Below are 18,443 nucleotides of genomic sequence, written 5' to 3'. Positions count from 1 at the left end.
AAATAAATATAAAAAATAAATTATTGTGTGTATGTTATATTTCTAAGTACAATTTTTTTTTTAAAAATAACATTAAATGTTATATGATCTAAATGATAAGAATTTCATATAAGGAGGTCAAGAAGTTATTCTGAAAAACACGAAACCTCTTTCTTTATTATTTTAATTTTTTTATTTTTATATTTATTTATTTATTTATTTTATACAAGGTAAAAATATTGATTTTAGAGTCTTAAATGTCATGATTTTTAATATAGTTCAAATAAAAAAATCAATAATTATAACTTTAATTAATTTTAACTTCCGACATATTAGGATAATAATTATTAAATGATTATAATCAGAGAAAAATAGTAAAAAGACAATATTGTCCAAAGGAGAAACTTTTAATGGAGGGTAAAATATTCAATCGACATTTTAAAGACTTTCATGCTTTTAATATAGTATAGATAGATATATTATCGAAATATGCTCAAATAGTTAAATTCGTGTTTTAAATAACTTTGTGTTTTTATCTTATGTTGTATTAGCAATTTTGTTAAACTAGGTTTCATAATTTTTGGAAGATTTCAAAAATTGATTACGCTAATTTTGGAAAGTAGTTTTCTAATTTTTTAAAAAGGAAGGAAATCTCATTTATTTTATAAAAACACTAATTATTCTTCATTCATCACATTAAATATTTGAAATGAATCAGGTGATTCTTTAGTTAAATTGATATTAAAGTTTAAAGGATGGACATCCTTTATTAGTCAACTCATTAAACGGGTCAGATTAAGAATTGAGTCAATTTTTTAATAAATTGAGTCCTAAACAATTTTTTGCTTTTAATTTTAAAAAATATTTTTTACTACCGTAACATCATTAAATATTTGTCAAAAATTATATTTATGAAAATATTGAGCATCGAAGCTAAATTAACAAAATTCGATGATTTTGAAAAATAAAATAAAATAAAATAATTATAGTAGCTAATTATCCAAAATTGAGTGACCATCCCAACTTGTAACTCTCTGCAAGTTAGTTCTTCATGTTTTCATGTTTTACTCTTCAGTTGAATATGATAATACCCTAACTTGTCCACTAGTTGAGGTTGACTACTAACTAACTTTGTTCACTTTATGATTTCAGTTGAATATATATATAAATTGTCATTTTATTGCCATTCAAATTTTGTTGATTGATATATCATATAGATCGAAAAGATGAATAATTCTATTTGAAGTTTAAAGTTACTTTAATCGATGAGATTACTTTACACCCGAAGACTTCAAATTCTGAATCCACCTTTACTTGAAACAAACTAACAATATATAGCATAAAGCGTTTCAATATTTGGCAATACAATGCCAAATATTTGAGCTATTAGATATCAAAAAATAAATTGTGGGCTATTTTAAATAAAATTTTAATCCACATTATATTGTAATCACATTATAAATTGTCATGAATATTCATATATCTTGATATATGATCAGTGTTTTTGTAAAATCTTAGTAACTCAGTTAATTAACTATCTGAACTTTCACTTTGTTGATGAATATTTGATTCCCTTACCTCGTAATTCCCTTCCTATTTCTCCATCCCCCTACCCCTCAATTTTTTTAACTTTTTATTTTATTTTAAAAAAGATCAATGGAATGCCAAAATTATCAAACGTATGGTATCCTTGCAATTTCCTGAATGGCCTGATGATGTGAACATAATATGTGTTATCAATGTATTTATTTTTGTTTTACACCCTATAACTCATCCGAATGTCGAAGGGGAGCCTTGGAGTAACTGGTAAAGTTGCTGCCATGTGATCAGGAGGTCACGGGTTCAAGCCTTAGAAACAGCCTCTTTGCAGAAATGCAAGGCAAGGCTGCGTACAATAGACCCTTGTGGTCAGGCCCTTCCCCGGACCCCGCGCATAGCGGGAGCTTTAGTGCACCGGGCTGCCCTTTTTTTTAACTCATCCGAATGTTGATACACGATTCAGACCAATATTTTCATGAAGATTTCTACAATAAATTGGATAGGTCGCTTAGTCAAATAAATAATAGATACTTTCTTCTTTTTTTTTATTTGTCAAATTTTGATTTGATATGAACATTAATACAGTGGAAAGTTCGTGAGTTTCTCATTTACATATACTACCGTCTCTTTTTATATTTTAAGTTGAACTCTAATGATTTATTTTTTTCTTTAGTTGAGTTTAAGGGGGGGGGGGGGGGAATTATTAGCCAAGATATTGATCATTTTAGACTTCAAGAAATTCTATATATTTTAAAGATATTAACTCTCTCAATAAATTGAGGATATAATAGATAAAAAAAATTATACTTTTTTGATTTGTTAAATTTGACAAGTAAAAAGGAACGAAGAAAATAAAAAATAAATCGATTTGAAAATAAATAAATTGCTAGAATCTCCGTACCTTATTGATGAAATTGAATACTTAATTGAAATATGAAGACGACAAAACCTATTAATGAACTACCTTAATTAAGTTCCATTGGTAAGAAGAAAATTAAAAACAGAAATAAGTTTGACATATTTTATTTATATATGCCCAATTTCTTTCAGATGAGTATAAATTTAAATTTAGTCGATGAATGATGTTAATTCTCATTGATGCATCACCCCCGTCTATCCTTATATAGCGAAAAAACTTTATTCGCTGCTTATATAAATTATTTTAATTTAATCATGATTAAGTAAAAAATTAAAATATATGCTTAATCATGATCAGTACAACAATGAGCCTGATTTCTTATTTTCTTAAAAAAAAAGGAGAATCTAAACCCATATAGTAATACATCAAGACATTACCGATTTACCTTCTTGATCAAATGATCATCTGGCTATGGTAACAACATATAACCATTATTATATATATTTTTTTTGTAAATGTGTAATAGTAAATTTGTAATCGATTTGAGGAGCTATGAATATAGAGGCAAAAATGAAACAGTGTTTGAATTTTGGAAAAAAATAATAATTTTAAAAAAAGTTGATTACCTATTGTGGCAGATCAATATAATTTGATGATGTAAAAAAATTATACATTAATAATGCACAAAATTTAAACTCTTGCAAATATTCGGGGCCATCAATGTAATTTATTCGATGAAAACAAAGAAGAAGAACATTCCAAAAAGAAAAAGGGGAAAAAAGGGAGAAGAAATATAAAATAAATTCACCAATATCATACCAAATAGTTTGAACTATTACTATTCACAAGTAAGAATTTATTCGATATTTAAATATTATTTTTATTACATTACAAAATAATTATTAACACTCAATTTTGATCCTCCAAAATTTAAGTTAGTCATTGAGCTCCTTCAATGTCAAAACATTTGGAAATAATTATTTTTTATAAACATTGCCCCACCACCCATTTTCCCACTTTACTAATACTGCAGATGGCAGATAACTCCACTCCCCACTTCTCCACACTAATCTCCATTATATAATATATTAATTACAATATATCCCATAATCCACTAACTCATTACAACATAAAATAGGCACATACTCATTCCCATACACAGTCTTCCTAAAAAACAAACCCGACAAACAGTACAACCCAGAGTGGATTTGAATTTCGAATTTGGGATTCTATCATTCAGAGGTTTAGGAATTTTTTTTTAGAGGCAAACGCCCTTTTCTTTTGTTGTCTCAAGCCATTCGGTTTATTGGAAATTGTCGAAGCTCATCATGGTAAAGTCCTTTTGCTCATTGTTCTCAGAACGCTGCCCAAGAAAAGATAATGACCTCATTCTTATTTTTCATTTTCTTTCCGAATGACGCGTGTTCTGCTTTGGTTTTTTCGTTGTAGTCATTATTTTATAATTCAGTTTGTTGTTAACGCTGTGTCGAAACACTCCTAATCTTGTTGATGTTTCTTAGTTATTGATGGTATCTCATGGTTTTGAGCATGCCTTATTTAAGTTTTTCCTTATCTTCTCTATCATATTTTTATCTTAGTTTAATTTTTTGGTCTTTTAATTACTGCTCTAATTCCGTTTGTTTGCTGACATTGTTGTCTTCCTAATGAATATGGAATTGATTTTGACGCTAACTTTAGCTGCTGGTTGTTACTTTATTGATTTCTGGTCAACATCTTTAATGTCTTTCATGTGAGTTTATTCTAGTTCTTGCCTTCCTTATTTGACTACTTATCCAAACTCATGTGCCATTTTTGAGGGAACAGATCCTTTAGGCTTATGTATGTATGAAGTGTTAGGGTATTTGTTTCATCTTAATGTTTGCTGAAGCTGGTAAAAGAAATACTCCCACTAGCATGTTTTTCTCTAAAAGATTGATTTTTGATCATTACTTTTCTTATTACTGTGCGAAATGCAATCTCTATTAATCTCACTATTTGTTTAAATATGAAATTCTCACATTTTAAATTAGCATTTCAATACTATCCATTTACAAGTTGGTTATGTCTAAGTGGTCAAATCTGTTAACATTGATAGTTGGGATGTTGTTTCTTTAGGAGTTTTCCTTTGTCTTAGTTCACATGTTGAACTCATGAAGTTACAATTGCTTTTACTGATTTTTAGGATAGATATAATATACATGCTTGGCTATAATATTTGTGTTTGAGCATGGTTGTTTATAGAGGAATTTAATTTTGTGGCAATGATTTTCTAAAGTACTGTGTGATGGTCCTTTTCTATCAATTTTTCTCATAATATATTGTGGAGTTGGAAGAAATAGAAATAAGCTTTGTCTATGACCACAAATGAAATGCATAATTTCTGTTTTAACTTTCATCATTTATCATTTACTTGATTTATTTTTTTAAAAACAAATTCTTTCTTTACCTATTTGAAGCAATAGAATATCTACCTTAATTGCTTATTTTGAATCATCATTATTGTAGTTTTCTCTTATTACGGGAAGTGCTTTTGTGTAAGCTTAGAACATTTTTTTTTCCTTTTCTTTTCTATTTTTATTTCATGATGTCTTCGTCTTTCAAGATTTAATGATATGATTATGTTTTCTATATCGATTTGTTGAGCAGGTTCTTACTTGATTTTTTTTTGTTACATGTGACATAGGAGTCTCGTACAAAGGGTTGGAAAGAAGGCTTTTACCTTATTTCAGGTGGGTTAGTGCGTATCTGTTCGGGCGGAGGCGGACAATGAAAAGACAGAAAGGAGCGAATGATGCCAACCAACTCGACAAAGACATTCCCGCTTGATCCCTTGTGGATTTCCTTTCCTCCTTTGCATTTTGATTTGGGCCACGGAGGCCCAAGCTCGTGTCTTTATCGAGTCTGTCTCTTTGAAATTGGAGCAAAATCTGTAGAATTTGAGAAATGGAGTGAAAACAGGTGTTGGTGCTGAAAATGAATCATATACGCCTAATATATGGTCCGATATACAGGGAATTTATTTTGTATACAATGATATACAATGTATATACAACTGTTATACAGGGAATTGGGCCCAAGACCTTAAATGTAGGTGGCCCAATTACTTAATTCAGACATACAGAAATTAAGTGTTGGTCAATTTTTCATATTTTCATTATTTTATTTATTTATATTTAATTCGAGTTGTAATAATTTAATTATTTATATTATTTTTATTTATTTAGATATTATTTGTTAGTTTGGTTTAACATATTAAATCCTCCTAAAAAGGAACCATTTCTTTTATGACTAATTTATCCTTTAAAATGATTTTACCTAAATGATATCTTTACATAGTTATTTTGACGAAAAGTCCTCCTTTCAAAATATTTTAAAGTGTTTCAAATAATTAATTTTTTTTCTTTTTCAAGTGAACTAAAGTGACTTTTCTTTAAATATTTTCTAAATTTCCAAATGATTTGTATCGTTGGATAACTGCATGTTAGCGGCTATTTTAAATTCTAAAACCTTCTTAAAGTAGTAATATGAATCTCGCACCTTTTTCTCTGAATTTTTAAGATTTAAATCTGTTAGGGTCTTTTAAATTAAGTTTTCTTAATTTCTTTAAAAAATTAAGTGGTGACTCTTCTTTTTTAAAAACTTGAAATTAATTTTAAAACGTCTTTTTTCGACATAACAGTAATTCAAAGGGTAATAAGATTATTTTCTGTGAAGTACAAATATATAATTTTATAAATTTGAAACAAGTCTATGGGGATATGTATATTTAATTTTACCAATGTCTTGTCTTGTTTCTTGCATTCAAATGTATGAACAAGGAAAAAATCTTGATTTCTATACATTGTGAAAATGAAGAAAATCATTTTTTTATAAGATTATAAAGAAAAATATACATGATAAATACAATTAAAACAGATTCTAATACAATCTAGCTAAGTGCTAACTATCATAATTAAAACTATTTATGGAAGATATAAATTGTAATTGATGGTAATTAATGTAACTTGCCGTGAATTTATACAAAATATAAAGTTGGTAGATTCCCATTATTACAAGTTCAAATTAAAAAGACATATTTTAGGTACCTGCAAATATATATATATATATATCAACAATCAATTATCTGAAAAAAATTTCTTTCTATTTTTTCTTGGTCTACCACACATCCTTTTCAAGGAAGTTTAGAGGAAATTGATACTAATGAACAAAGAAAGTTACAAGGCGATATGGAATAAAAGAAACTTCAGATAGAAAAGCAAAAATGACTTATGTGGTATATGTTCAATTTTAGAATTGAAAAAAAAATGCTTTGATTAAAAGGAATTTAAAAGAAGTACTATTAAAAGTATATAATAAGCTCAATTATAAAGTTAATTGATATTAATTAATAAACTGTTCGGTAAACTTTTAACATTAACTTATTTTGAAAAGCATTTTTCAAAAAGTATTGACGAGAAACAATATGTATTTGGCAATAAATTTTAAAAATATTTTTGAGCAGTAATTAATATTTGATCAAGCTTTTTAAAAATGCTTTGAGGTGTATTTTTCTCAAAAACACCTTTTAAAAAATTGCTTTTAAGGAAAAACTACTTCTTTTTTAGCTTTTAAAAACAATTTTCGCTACTTGCCAAAAATACTTATTTTTCTCTCAAAAACTTGATCAAATACATCACTTTTTATAAATAAACAATTTTTTTTAAAAAATAAACATTTTGCTAAAGAAATAAGTTTGACCAAACAAGCTATAAGAGATATCAACAATCAAATATTATTAACACTATAGTAGAAGCAACATACCTAAATTTGCCAGCATTTTTTTTTTAAGTATTGAATTTGTTTTGTCAACAATAGATTTTGTAAAATATTATCTTCCGTTATAAAATAAGTGTCATTTTAATAAAATTTTCTTATTCTAAAATAAGTGTTACCTTACGAATCCAAGTGAAAAATTAGTAAGTATGTTTTGTCTATACTCTAATTAGTAAGTATGTTTTGAATATACTCTATTTCTTAATAATGTTAAACTTTCGAGAGACATTTATAAAATAAGGATAATTAGGTAAATTTAACATTATATTTTTTAATTTCTTAATGAACGTAATTTTTGGTTAGATAATACTTATTTTGAGACGCGGAGAATATATAAGTATAGTTGGTTTATGCACTTATGTCCCATCTCATTTTCCTATTATATTAGATTTAATTTGATACAGTTTTTTTGGATTGACTAGTTAAAGAGCGACTAAAAATTATAAAGATCTCTTATATTTGGAAATTTAATAAATATACATTAACAAATTTAAGTCTGTAATTTGTAATTTTTTCATAAATAATAGATTCTCTAAATATTTTTCATTTAAATCTTTCAACAAAGAACTATAAATACTACCCCAAATCTACAATTATTCAAGCAAATATACTTCAAAATCTCTCCAATGGCTTTGTACAAGTCCTACTCATGTCTTCTCTTGGTATTTCTAGCTATTATTAGTCTGGCTGTTGCAAGGAATTTTGGTAATATTTTTTCCATTTTATCTTGTTCATTTTTTAAAATTCATTTTATGTTGATATATATTATTTACAAAAATTTAATGTATATAATTTTTTCTTTTGGGACAGATGAAAAAAATGTGATTTGCTATGATTTGTGCACAAAGCACTTCTTCAACAATGAGTGTTTGGCGTTTTGCATACAGAGATCCTTTAATGATGGCTCTTGCGTTCTAGACCCAGCCTCTCAATTATTCAGTTGTTGCTGCAAGACTTGATTAGTACACAAAAAATTCACTTCTTATTTATATTTTAATGTCACCTATAATATTATTACTGAAAAATTAATATCTTTCTATGAAAAATGTTCTTTTTATTTATTTATTTTTGCACTTTTTTCTCGACTTCCCGCCTTGTGATCTCCTTCCCTAAATTTTTAATCAAAATATGAAATGACAAAACCTATTAAAGAACTACCTTAATCAAGTTCCAATGGTAATAAGAAAATAAAAAAGATACGTTTGAATTAATTTTATGCATATATGTACACTTTCTTTCAGATTTTAGTCGATGATGGTAAATTCTCATTGATACATAAACCCCTACTTTTATATAGCGAACAAATTTATTAGCGCTCTTGGTTATACTAAATTATATTAGTTTAATCATTATGATTAAATAAACAAAGGAAGATAAGTAGTATAATTTATCATGATCAGATCAGTATAATAATGGTTCAATTTTTTTATTTAACCAATAAAAAAATGCTTATATATTTATGTATACATGATGTTCATAAAAATAGAAATAGTACTAAGAATAGAAGTCCAACATAAATTTCTACATTGATCACTTTTGCTTAAGATATAATTGTTCGAATTCATTCTAAAGACTCATGTAATAAATTGAGGAAACAACATTAATTGTTTGTCTTTTTCACAATCAAATCTAAAATTGAGAATAGAGAATAAAAGTCCAACACAAATTTCTACATTGATCACTTTTGTTTAAGACATAATTATTCGAATTCCTTCTAAAGACTCATGCAATAAATTGAGGAAACAACATTAATTGTAATATTAGTTTATGTCGAGAAGAGAGGTGTAGCAATAGAGAGGGAGTGATGCTAGTTTGTGTTGCCTATGACTGAAAGTAATACTAAAATTTAGAAAATAAAATTAGTAAAATATGAAAGTCATTGTTATATAATAAGGTGCAAAATAGTAATTTTAATATAATCTTATTGGATTATAGGTTTAACCATTAACAAAAATCACTAAATCAGAAATCGAACCGATAACCCAATAAATTTTCTTACAAAATCGTTTAGAAACTGCTAATCCAATAACCAAATATCGATAAATCAATAATATTTTTTTCAATTTGATTTATCGATTAAATCAATTTTTACATACCCCTAATGTCATTCGCGCAAAAAAAACTTATGTACATTCCATGCTTATACTAAACTATATTGGTTTAATCATGGTCGAGTAATAAATTGAGATATAATATAATTAATCATGATTAGTATAACAGTGGGTGTGAGTTATTTTATTTTTTTAAAGAGAATCTATAGCCATATTAGTTTAGTACTTATATATAAAGGAATAACTTCAACAACTTCAATTGTGCTACTTGTTTGAGCAGCTTTCGATTGTCCTGCCTGCTTCAGCTGCTTGAAGCAAACAGTTGGTGCATCTTCCGGTCGTGCTACTTGTTTGAGCAACTTTCGATTGTCCTGCTTGTTTCAGCTGCTTGAAGCAGGAAGCTGGTTATTGACGTGTCTACTTATATTCATTTTCGTATTTTTTATTTTAATTTTTTTTACTCTTTTGGAAATATCATATATTAAAAAATTAAGTGTGAAGTATTATAAATTACAGTGATTAGCAATTTCAAAATTTTATGTACACAGTGCTATAAATCACAATAATTATCAACTTAAATTGGGACAGAGGAAGTAACATATATTATTTGAAATGATGTAAAATATATAATAAATCACAATAATTATCAACTTAAAAATTTAAAAGACATAGACAAAATTTAAATGGTTCTTGAAATTTTATCAGTGCCACATAAACTGGGATAGAGAGAGTAACATACATTATTTGAAATTTATGTAAAATGTACTATAAACCACAATAATTAATAATCTAAAATATTTAAAAGACAAATAAAATTTTGATGCGACATAAAATGGAGCAAAGTAAATAATATGTATTAATTAAAATGACATAAAATATATAAATCATAATAATTATCAATTTAAAAATTAAAAAAAATTAAAAATAATATATAAATCGAGAGAAAAGAATAACATATATTGGGTCAATACTAGCACGGTCTCTTTTATATATGGTAATACATCAAGATTTTACCTAATTGATCAAATGCTCATCCCGCTAATAATGGTAACAACATATAACCAATTAAACTTATCATGGTTAAGTGATTTAATGAATTAAAAATATACATAAATTAATCATGATTAAGTGAAGTAAGTATATGTTCAAACACATATTATATGTTTATTGATTTAGTATAAATGTTAGATGCGAATAATTTTTTAGCTTTTGTTGAAAGGTAGAAATGGACGATTTTGTGTTATTCTCCTTTTTCGTCATGTCATATAGGAATAATACATGTTTGTCGTTGTGCTGATTTTTACTAACGTTAATCGTTATGTAATGATTTAGAGTATAGATGAAGCTTGAAAGAGGAGCACCTTCCATTATTCTTTATTCTTCATTGTTATTTGTTTTTGGACTTCGACTAATTTAGATTGTACTTATAAGGCGTTTTATAAGTTTTTTCTGTGAGATAACGAACCTGAATGGCTTTTTTAGGGCCAATTCCATCAATTTTGATTGAGGCCCTACTATTTAGAATGAAAACTAGTACTATAGCTCCGGCACCTTCTTATTCGTCCCCAAACTAAAAACTACAACTGGAAATCCAACTTTAGGTGGTCATTATTTCACAGAATTCGAACCGGGAACCTATGAAAGGATGGAGGATCCTCCTAGTACCATTGATGGTACACTTTCCTTATCTTCTTTTGTTCAGCATTTTAAATAGGGGTTTTAATGTTTTTGGGCTATAAACATTACACCATAGTATGATGAGGTTATACCTAATACTATTATGGAACACATATCATTTATTTTGTTTTTTCAAACCAGCTATTTATATCTGCACTTTCACCTCAAGTCACAAATCATTAACTCCCCTTATTTTGTTTCACGCGGCCTTACTTGTAGAATTATACTGAGTATGTTATAATATATGCACTTGATCTCGACCTTATAGGTTGGAGACTTGGAGTGTACGTACACAAATATCTCGCGAGTTATTATCTAACATCAAAGGATTTTGTTCTGAGTAATGTTGGAGCAATGTGAGTATTTGGCTCCAGTCTCAATGAGCTACAAAAAAAAAAGATGGCAGAAATTCAATTTCCATGATTAACAGAAGAAAGAAGTGTAGGACATTTGAATGACCAAAATGTATATTGCAAATCCTTAACATCATGGTGTTGTAGATCAAACAATTAAATGAGTAATTTCTGGTCCAAGATGATAGAAAAAATGCAGAATTTCCTCTATCCAAGTCCAACTCAACTAAACTTGCTTAGTTCTGCTTCCACTATGCTAAAAATAGTTGAGCAGCTTGTGAATCACCAATTTCATTGGTGAGCTGAAAAAGATATAATTCCATTTAATATGTGATGAATTAATAAACAAACCAGCAGTTTTTGACACAAGGAGAAAACTTCCGAGGAGGAGAAGCTGATCACGGGAACTGGAATGATCCTCCAATTTGGGTAGTGCCTGCTGGAGGATTAATCGCCACCCAAAGAAGGGATATGGTGATCGCGATAAGTCCTGACCATACAAAGACAATGGTGGGTGTCCTGCCTCTTCTTCCCATAAGCCCTTTAGCGAAGGGATAGAGATGTGCCAAAACCCAAAAACTGAAGAATACACCTCCTAGTAAACGGCTCCATTGTGGTATAACACTATATATTGTCCTGCTAAAACCAACTGCTATTGCTATCAAGTTCACCATCATGATTGTAATTGGTGGAATCATGAGGGATGTCCACTTAACGAGATACAGATCAGCAAAGTCATCGTCTTCTTCATCACCAGCTGATTTTGACGTCAAGGTGAAGGAAATTTCAATCCCAGCAACAACTTTTAATAGCCCCTGAAGCACAGCAGCCAAGTGAGCACTTGTCCCTCCAATCAGCCAGAACTGCTCATTCCTCCACCACTCCTCCAACTCAATGCCCGACCACTTGACCTCAAGCACCGCAAGCATGCAGAGGGTGACTGTAATAATCAGAAGGTACACAAGAAAGGTGACATTGAGTGTTTGGACAATGAACTGACCGGAGAACAAGGACAGTGCTGGAAGGAAGCAGTAGACGATTAAGAAGATTGATGTGAAGGGGTAGATTCCGCAATTGAGGTAAGCAATTTTCTGTAAGAATTTCATTTTTGAGCTGGACAGAAGGGCATTGTTCCGGGAGAAAAAGATTTCAACTGAACCAGTAGCCCATCGAAGGACCTGATGGAGCCTATCAGTGAGATTAATAGGAGCAGTCCCGCGGAATGCATCACGTTTGGTAACACAATAAACTGACTTCCAACCCCTGTTGTGCATCCTGTATCCAGTCACAACATCTTCAGTAACTGAACCATAAATCCATCCGACACGTTGTCCCCACTCTGTCTTTTCCTCATACCAGCAGGAGATGACACTGATGGCCTCTGCAACAGTTGATGCATCGAGATGCTCCCGAGGAATGGTCAAAGCACCAGGAGGCCGTCCATTCTTCACAGCTGGGTGATCCGCCAAAGGACGGCCTTGGAACTCTGCCACCGGAATCGAATCAATAAGGACTGCTGAGTTCCCAAAAGCCTTAGGAGCTAGAGAGAGGTTCATTTCTTCATCGTCTGAATCACCTCGTCGCAAGGCCCGATGCTCTTCTGATGTATTAACGTGCTTCTTTTTGCGACCATAGCAGCAGCTACAGCAACCGGAGTGGTGATCCTTGGAACGAGGAGGATCAAAACCATAAAGTGCTACCCTTCGAAAGAGACATCCAGTTCCCACATACATTGGACCCTGAAGCCCATCAAGGGCCCTCATGTTGCCGTCAAAAAAGACAGTATTGCGATTGGCATACCTATCAGATGGGTCAATGCCCTCAAACCTCTGCGGGAACTGAACATAGCAAAGGCGATCCCCTCCCCTATCCATCATGAAACACATACCTTCCCTGATAGCCTGGGAGTTGTAAACATAATGGTCACAATCAAGGTTAAGAATAAATGCGCCATTGGACATGATCGCAGATGCTCGAACCAGGGCATTCATAGCGCCTGCTTTCTTGTTGTGATCATAGCCAGGGCGCTTCTCACGGGAAACATAAACAAGCATGGGAAGACGGATATCAACATCAGTCAGGTCAATAATCCCATCTTCATTGTTACCATGAAGTGGATCATCACTTGGAGGTTTCAACATCACCTGCATATTTGCAAACATGATCACATTAATGGCTACAAAAGCCTCAATTTGTTAACTTGGTTGTAGGTGAAATTCCAAAGAATTTCGAGTAGATACTTAAAGAATATTACCTGTATTATTCCAGCATGATCACCCTTGGAATGCTCCGGTCCAGAATTCAACCATGTCCCTGGCCAATGGGTTCCATCTGCCATCCACGTAGCTTTTGAGATCTTTATGTTCTCTAAAGGTTCATCATCAGTCTTCTGCCTCTGTTGCTTCATGGCCTTAATTTCTTCCCTTGCATGATAAGCGTCAGACCTACGGCGAATGGAGTCGGGCAAGCTATTGATACGAACCTTAAACTCATCATACTCACGCTTTGCCCGCCTACGATCCTTAACAAAGTCTTGCTTTACCTTGTTTTTGTAAGGATCCTTCTTTAAATTGAAGTAACTTTCTGGATTTCTAGGTTCAATATTATGTTTACGACAAAATGGTACCCATATATTAGCAAAACTTGCAGCTTCTGCCATTGCCTCAAAAGTCAAAAGAGCACCTCCATCATCAGAAACATAGCAAGCAAGCTTTTCTACAGGATAATCTGCAGCTAGAATGGACAATATAGTATTAGCAGTCACAAGAGGGGGTTCCTTCTCTGGATCAGCCGTAGAGACAAACATATCAACACCAGGGAGATCAGATCTCCCAGTAGGATTGCCTGGGCTAGGTGTTTCAAATTTGTCTTTCAAGACACTAAGATCAGTAGCACGGTTGATAGGGCAAAGCTTGGGCAATTGATCAAGAATCCAAGAGAAAGCAAACCATATTTCACAAACAACAGACATCCCCCACAACCAAACTGCATCATTGTTGGGATGATTCACTCTCCATGCCAAGAAAAGTCCAAGTACGACAAACCGAACAGCAATCAAAAGTCTGAATAGAAGAAACAATAGAAAAAGAAAGTACATGTCAGCTCAAAATATCTGACACCTGTAGATTGTCATTGCATGAAATAAAAGCTAGACAAAACAATGAACTACTTCTTCTTTCTCTCCAGTTTATTGACAAGGGTCCTTCGGATTATCAAAGAAAAGGGATTTCACGGTAAACACTAGAACAATAGTGATAGCACTATTCAGGTGAGGAGAAGTAGAAACATATTCAGATTTTCCTTTCCTTTTTATATCTTATAACAACTAAAAGAATATAAAGACAGCAGTTGTCTTTTTTCTTCGGAAAGTAATACTTCATTGAAAGATATAACATTTGATATATTGCACCCTTGAATGGTTCAATTAATAGCAACCGAATAAAGGAATTGTTTTTCCAATATACTAGCTTTTTGTCATTCAAGACTAACCTAGTTCTGAAACACATATAGCATATGTTGGGATAAAAACGCACGCATTTAAAATTTGGTGGAGAAACAAGGAAATAATCAATTAAAAGGTAGCTGAGGTCAATGGAAAAACTATATGTCAGGGACAGATGAAGTAAAAGCAGAAGATCAAACGAGCTGCTAGCTATTCTTCAGACCCTGAAAAAGGGTGATTATGTAGAGCTCACAGCTATTAGTATCAATATTAAAACAATACATAGAAGGACTCTGAAGAGTAAAGGGGAAACGTCACCTATAAGGGCTTAGGATAGCAGCAGGAATTTTTAATTTGCGCGTCAGTGGCCTCCAAGGTTTGCTCATCAGTTCAGTAGGCTCCATAATATCGTCATCTTTTCCATTTGCAAATCCACCTTCTTTCGGCCATATAGCATTTCCATACCCATATGTGCCTTTTGTTTCAAACAGCCAACGGTTGTGATCAAAATCTGAAGTATGGCTCCTAATCAATACTGACTTAGTTGATTTCATAATCGATAACCTTCTCTCCATCCTTGACATCCCACCTGGCGCAGTGAGAGGAAGCGGTCGATCGTTTCCATTAGCTTCCTCCCAGTCAGTGACTTTATATTGCTCCTTACACCCCGGGCATATACCATCACCAGTTTTGACAGCATCCAGGTAACAGTCTCTGCATATCTTGAAATCACATTCACAAGGAACAATATCAATGCCTCTTTCATCACTCATCACTTTAGCATCACATCCAGGGATAGCACACGACGACCCTTTTGCACCTGCCATTTGGGGATGATTTGCCTCTGATTCAATCACCTTGTCCATAAGATGAGCGCGTGTAACAGAATTAAAACCACCCGTGAACAGTGAATTGGATACATACTGCTCTTCAACCTTCTGAGAAATAGAATCCATGGGCTGATTGTCAGGAGTTGGAGGGAGATGTACCATATAGTTCATATAGTCACTGCTACTAAGTTCACTATCAAGATCATCCCTTGAGTAGTTTACATAACGGCCTGAGGAAGTCCGCCGTTGGAAAGTCACATGTGGAGGAAGTGGAGGTTTGCCATGCTGTGAATCAGGTAAATCTGAGGATGTTGACAGAGATGATCTACTAGCTTTGAATGATTTTGAAGCCATTTCCATAGACTAATTCAGATTTAAACCGAGATCCTGAAGAAAGAAAACACTAACCTGGTTCAAGTTTGAAATTCATATGTAAAAATCTCATTATCAACATGCTATATCATCATCCTTCTAGAAAGGGAAACAACCAAATAATCAGATGTAGACATCTGGAGATCACAATTCAAAAAACATACGTGAAAAGAAATACTATGCTAATGATAACAACTAACTACCAAATGCCAAAAGCTTTGAAGTCTTGAAGTATTGGTAGATTAGATTCAAAACACTTCAGTCAGGATCAAAAGCTTACCATCGTGCCAAAAGCTAGAGCTGATAGAAAGAACACAACTTTATTTCTTAACTAAGCCACCGAGCAAGAACCATGTTCGATGACTCCAACCCGGGTCACCCGGCCCCTTCGTGGGGCCTTGCCATAAAGGATGCTGGCTATACCCAACAAAGATTTTTTCTTTTTCATAAATTTGGCTTGAATAAAAACCATAAAAGCTTGCAACTTAAAGAGAGATGCACAATTTGTACATGAAGTTCAAATGCAGTCGAACTTCAAGTCAATTGTAAACAAGAAGCTATGAAACTAGCAAAATTCACATTCAGATAAACAGAGTAATGAGATCAAGATGAACAGATCCGAATGATCTTACCATAGACCACCCAAGTCCCAGATCATGAATACCAATTAGCAACTAAAATACATAAACAAACAAGAAAAAGACAATCATTGGTCACTACTAAAGCATAAAAGCAATACAAGCAAAATTCTCAGACAAGTAATAAAATGTAAAAAGACCTTTACAAGAATTGAACAGTAAATAGAGACAGCAGACTGTACCTATCAATGAGAGAAGAAATGCTAAGCCATCAATTTCTGAGAATCAAAATTCCAAGAGACTTGAATCTCTGCAACAAAACCAATTTGCTTACTACCAACTTGTTAGTTTGTGGATCTTTCAAATCCAATGTTAAATCTAAAATATTTTCAAAATGGGTAATAAATCATTTCAACTTTCTTCTGCATATACTAGAGCTAGAGGTTTCATCAGCCCAAAAGCTCCAACCTTTTTCAGAAATCAAGAATGGGGTTTTGTACCCTTTAGCTTAAAATGGGTGGACAAGCCAGTAGCTAAAAAAAAAAATCAAACAAATGTATGAATCTAAAGCATAAAACTGTAATGGGTATATGAGGAGATTCTTGATAAGCCAAAAATAAAAAAAGTTTCTTTGAAAGAAAAGGGAGGAAATTAAAGGAACTTGTTTTTTTCCTTATCTTTTCACTTCAATTTCTGTTTATAGCTTTAAATAAATAAGCAGAAGAAATGGAAAAAAATTTCACTGTCTTTCTTACTATAAGATGTTCTGTAATGGCGTGTTTTTTGTCTTATTTTATTTTATTTTTTAAAATATATTTTGTAGGCAAGAAAGGACGAAGAAGGAAAATTTTCGTCTATTTTTTATTTTATTTTCGCGAACGTGGTGATGGGGTGTCGGAAAAGGGCAAATCAGATATTATTGACAATGTGGAGGTTATTCTTGGTATTTAATGCAGACTATATGATTCTCAAAAAAGGGAAAAAGGATCTTTACTAATAGGGGAAAATAATTAAGGGCCTTTGAAAAGAAAATTGGATCATGATTTAGTGATTCTAAGTATTAAAAATTTATTGCATTTTTTATTAGTTCAATTCGAATTTTAAATGTTTATCTTCGAAATTTAATTGAACTATGAAGCGTATTAATTTATTTTTTTAGCACAATCATTCATTTTATTTTATTTTGTTATTATGTGTTTTTTAACCTTTTTATCTTTATCTCTTTTTTCACTTGCTTCGTGTTATCTTATTGAATCGTAATTTAGTATTAAAAAATGATTGCATTTTGATTAGTTCAATCCGGATTTCAAGTTGAACTATGAAGCACATTAAAGAATCTTTTAGTACAATCATTCACCTTATCTTCTTTTATTATCATGTGTCTTTTAATCTTTTTATTTTTATCTCTTTTTTCACTTGCTTCGTGTCATCTTATTGGATCATGATTTAGTGACTCTAAGTATTAAAAAATAATTGCACTTTGATTAGTTCTATCCGGATTTCAAATGTTTTATCTTTGGAATTCAAGTTGAACTATGAAGCACATTAAAGAATCTCTTAGTACAATCATTCACCTTATCTTCTTTTATTATCATGTGTCTTTTTAATCTTTTTATTTTTATCTCTTTTCTCACTTGCTTCGTGTCATTTTATTGGATCATGATTTAATGACTCTAATTATTAAAAAATGATTGCACTTTGATAATTCAATCCGGATTTCAAATGTTTTATCTTTGGAATTCAAGTTGAACTATGAAGCGCATTAAAAAATCTTTTAGTACAATCACACTTTATCTTCTTTTATCATCATGTATCTTTTAATCTTTTTATTTTTATCTCTTTTCTCACTTGCTTCGTGTCATCTTATTGGATCATGATTTAGTGACTCTAAATATTAAAAATTGATTGCACTTTGATTAGTTCAATCCAGATTTCAAATGTTTATCTTCGA

The 18,443-nt window shown here is 31.3% G+C and overlaps 1 protein-coding gene across 1 annotated transcript; it reads right to left on the bottom strand.

Annotated features, from left to right (window-relative positions):
• Positions 1 to 11,366: 11,366 nt before the first annotated feature.
• Positions 11,367 to 17,171, bottom strand: LOC129894288 (cellulose synthase-like protein D3). The gene is made up of 4 exons (XM_055969902.1): positions 16,735 to 17,171; positions 15,031 to 15,929; positions 13,525 to 14,332; positions 11,367 to 13,414 (listed from the first exon to the last, which is right to left on the bottom strand). Exons 2-4 carry the CDS (start codon positions 15,900 to 15,902, stop codon positions 11,669 to 11,671), a joined length of 3,426 nt encoding a protein of 1,141 aa, XP_055825877.1. The 5' UTR covers positions 15,903 to 15,929; positions 16,735 to 17,171; the 3' UTR covers positions 11,367 to 11,668.
• Between the last annotated feature and the right edge of the window lie 1,272 nt (positions 17,172 to 18,443).

Source organism: Solanum dulcamara, chromosome 7 (assembly GCF_947179165.1).
Source record: "Solanum dulcamara chromosome 7, daSolDulc1.2, whole genome shotgun sequence".
Taxonomy (NCBI): domain Eukaryota; kingdom Viridiplantae; phylum Streptophyta; class Magnoliopsida; order Solanales; family Solanaceae; genus Solanum; species Solanum dulcamara.
The sequence above is the reverse complement of the archived record's forward strand: the minus strand, read 5'-3'. Positions and strand labels throughout refer to the sequence as shown.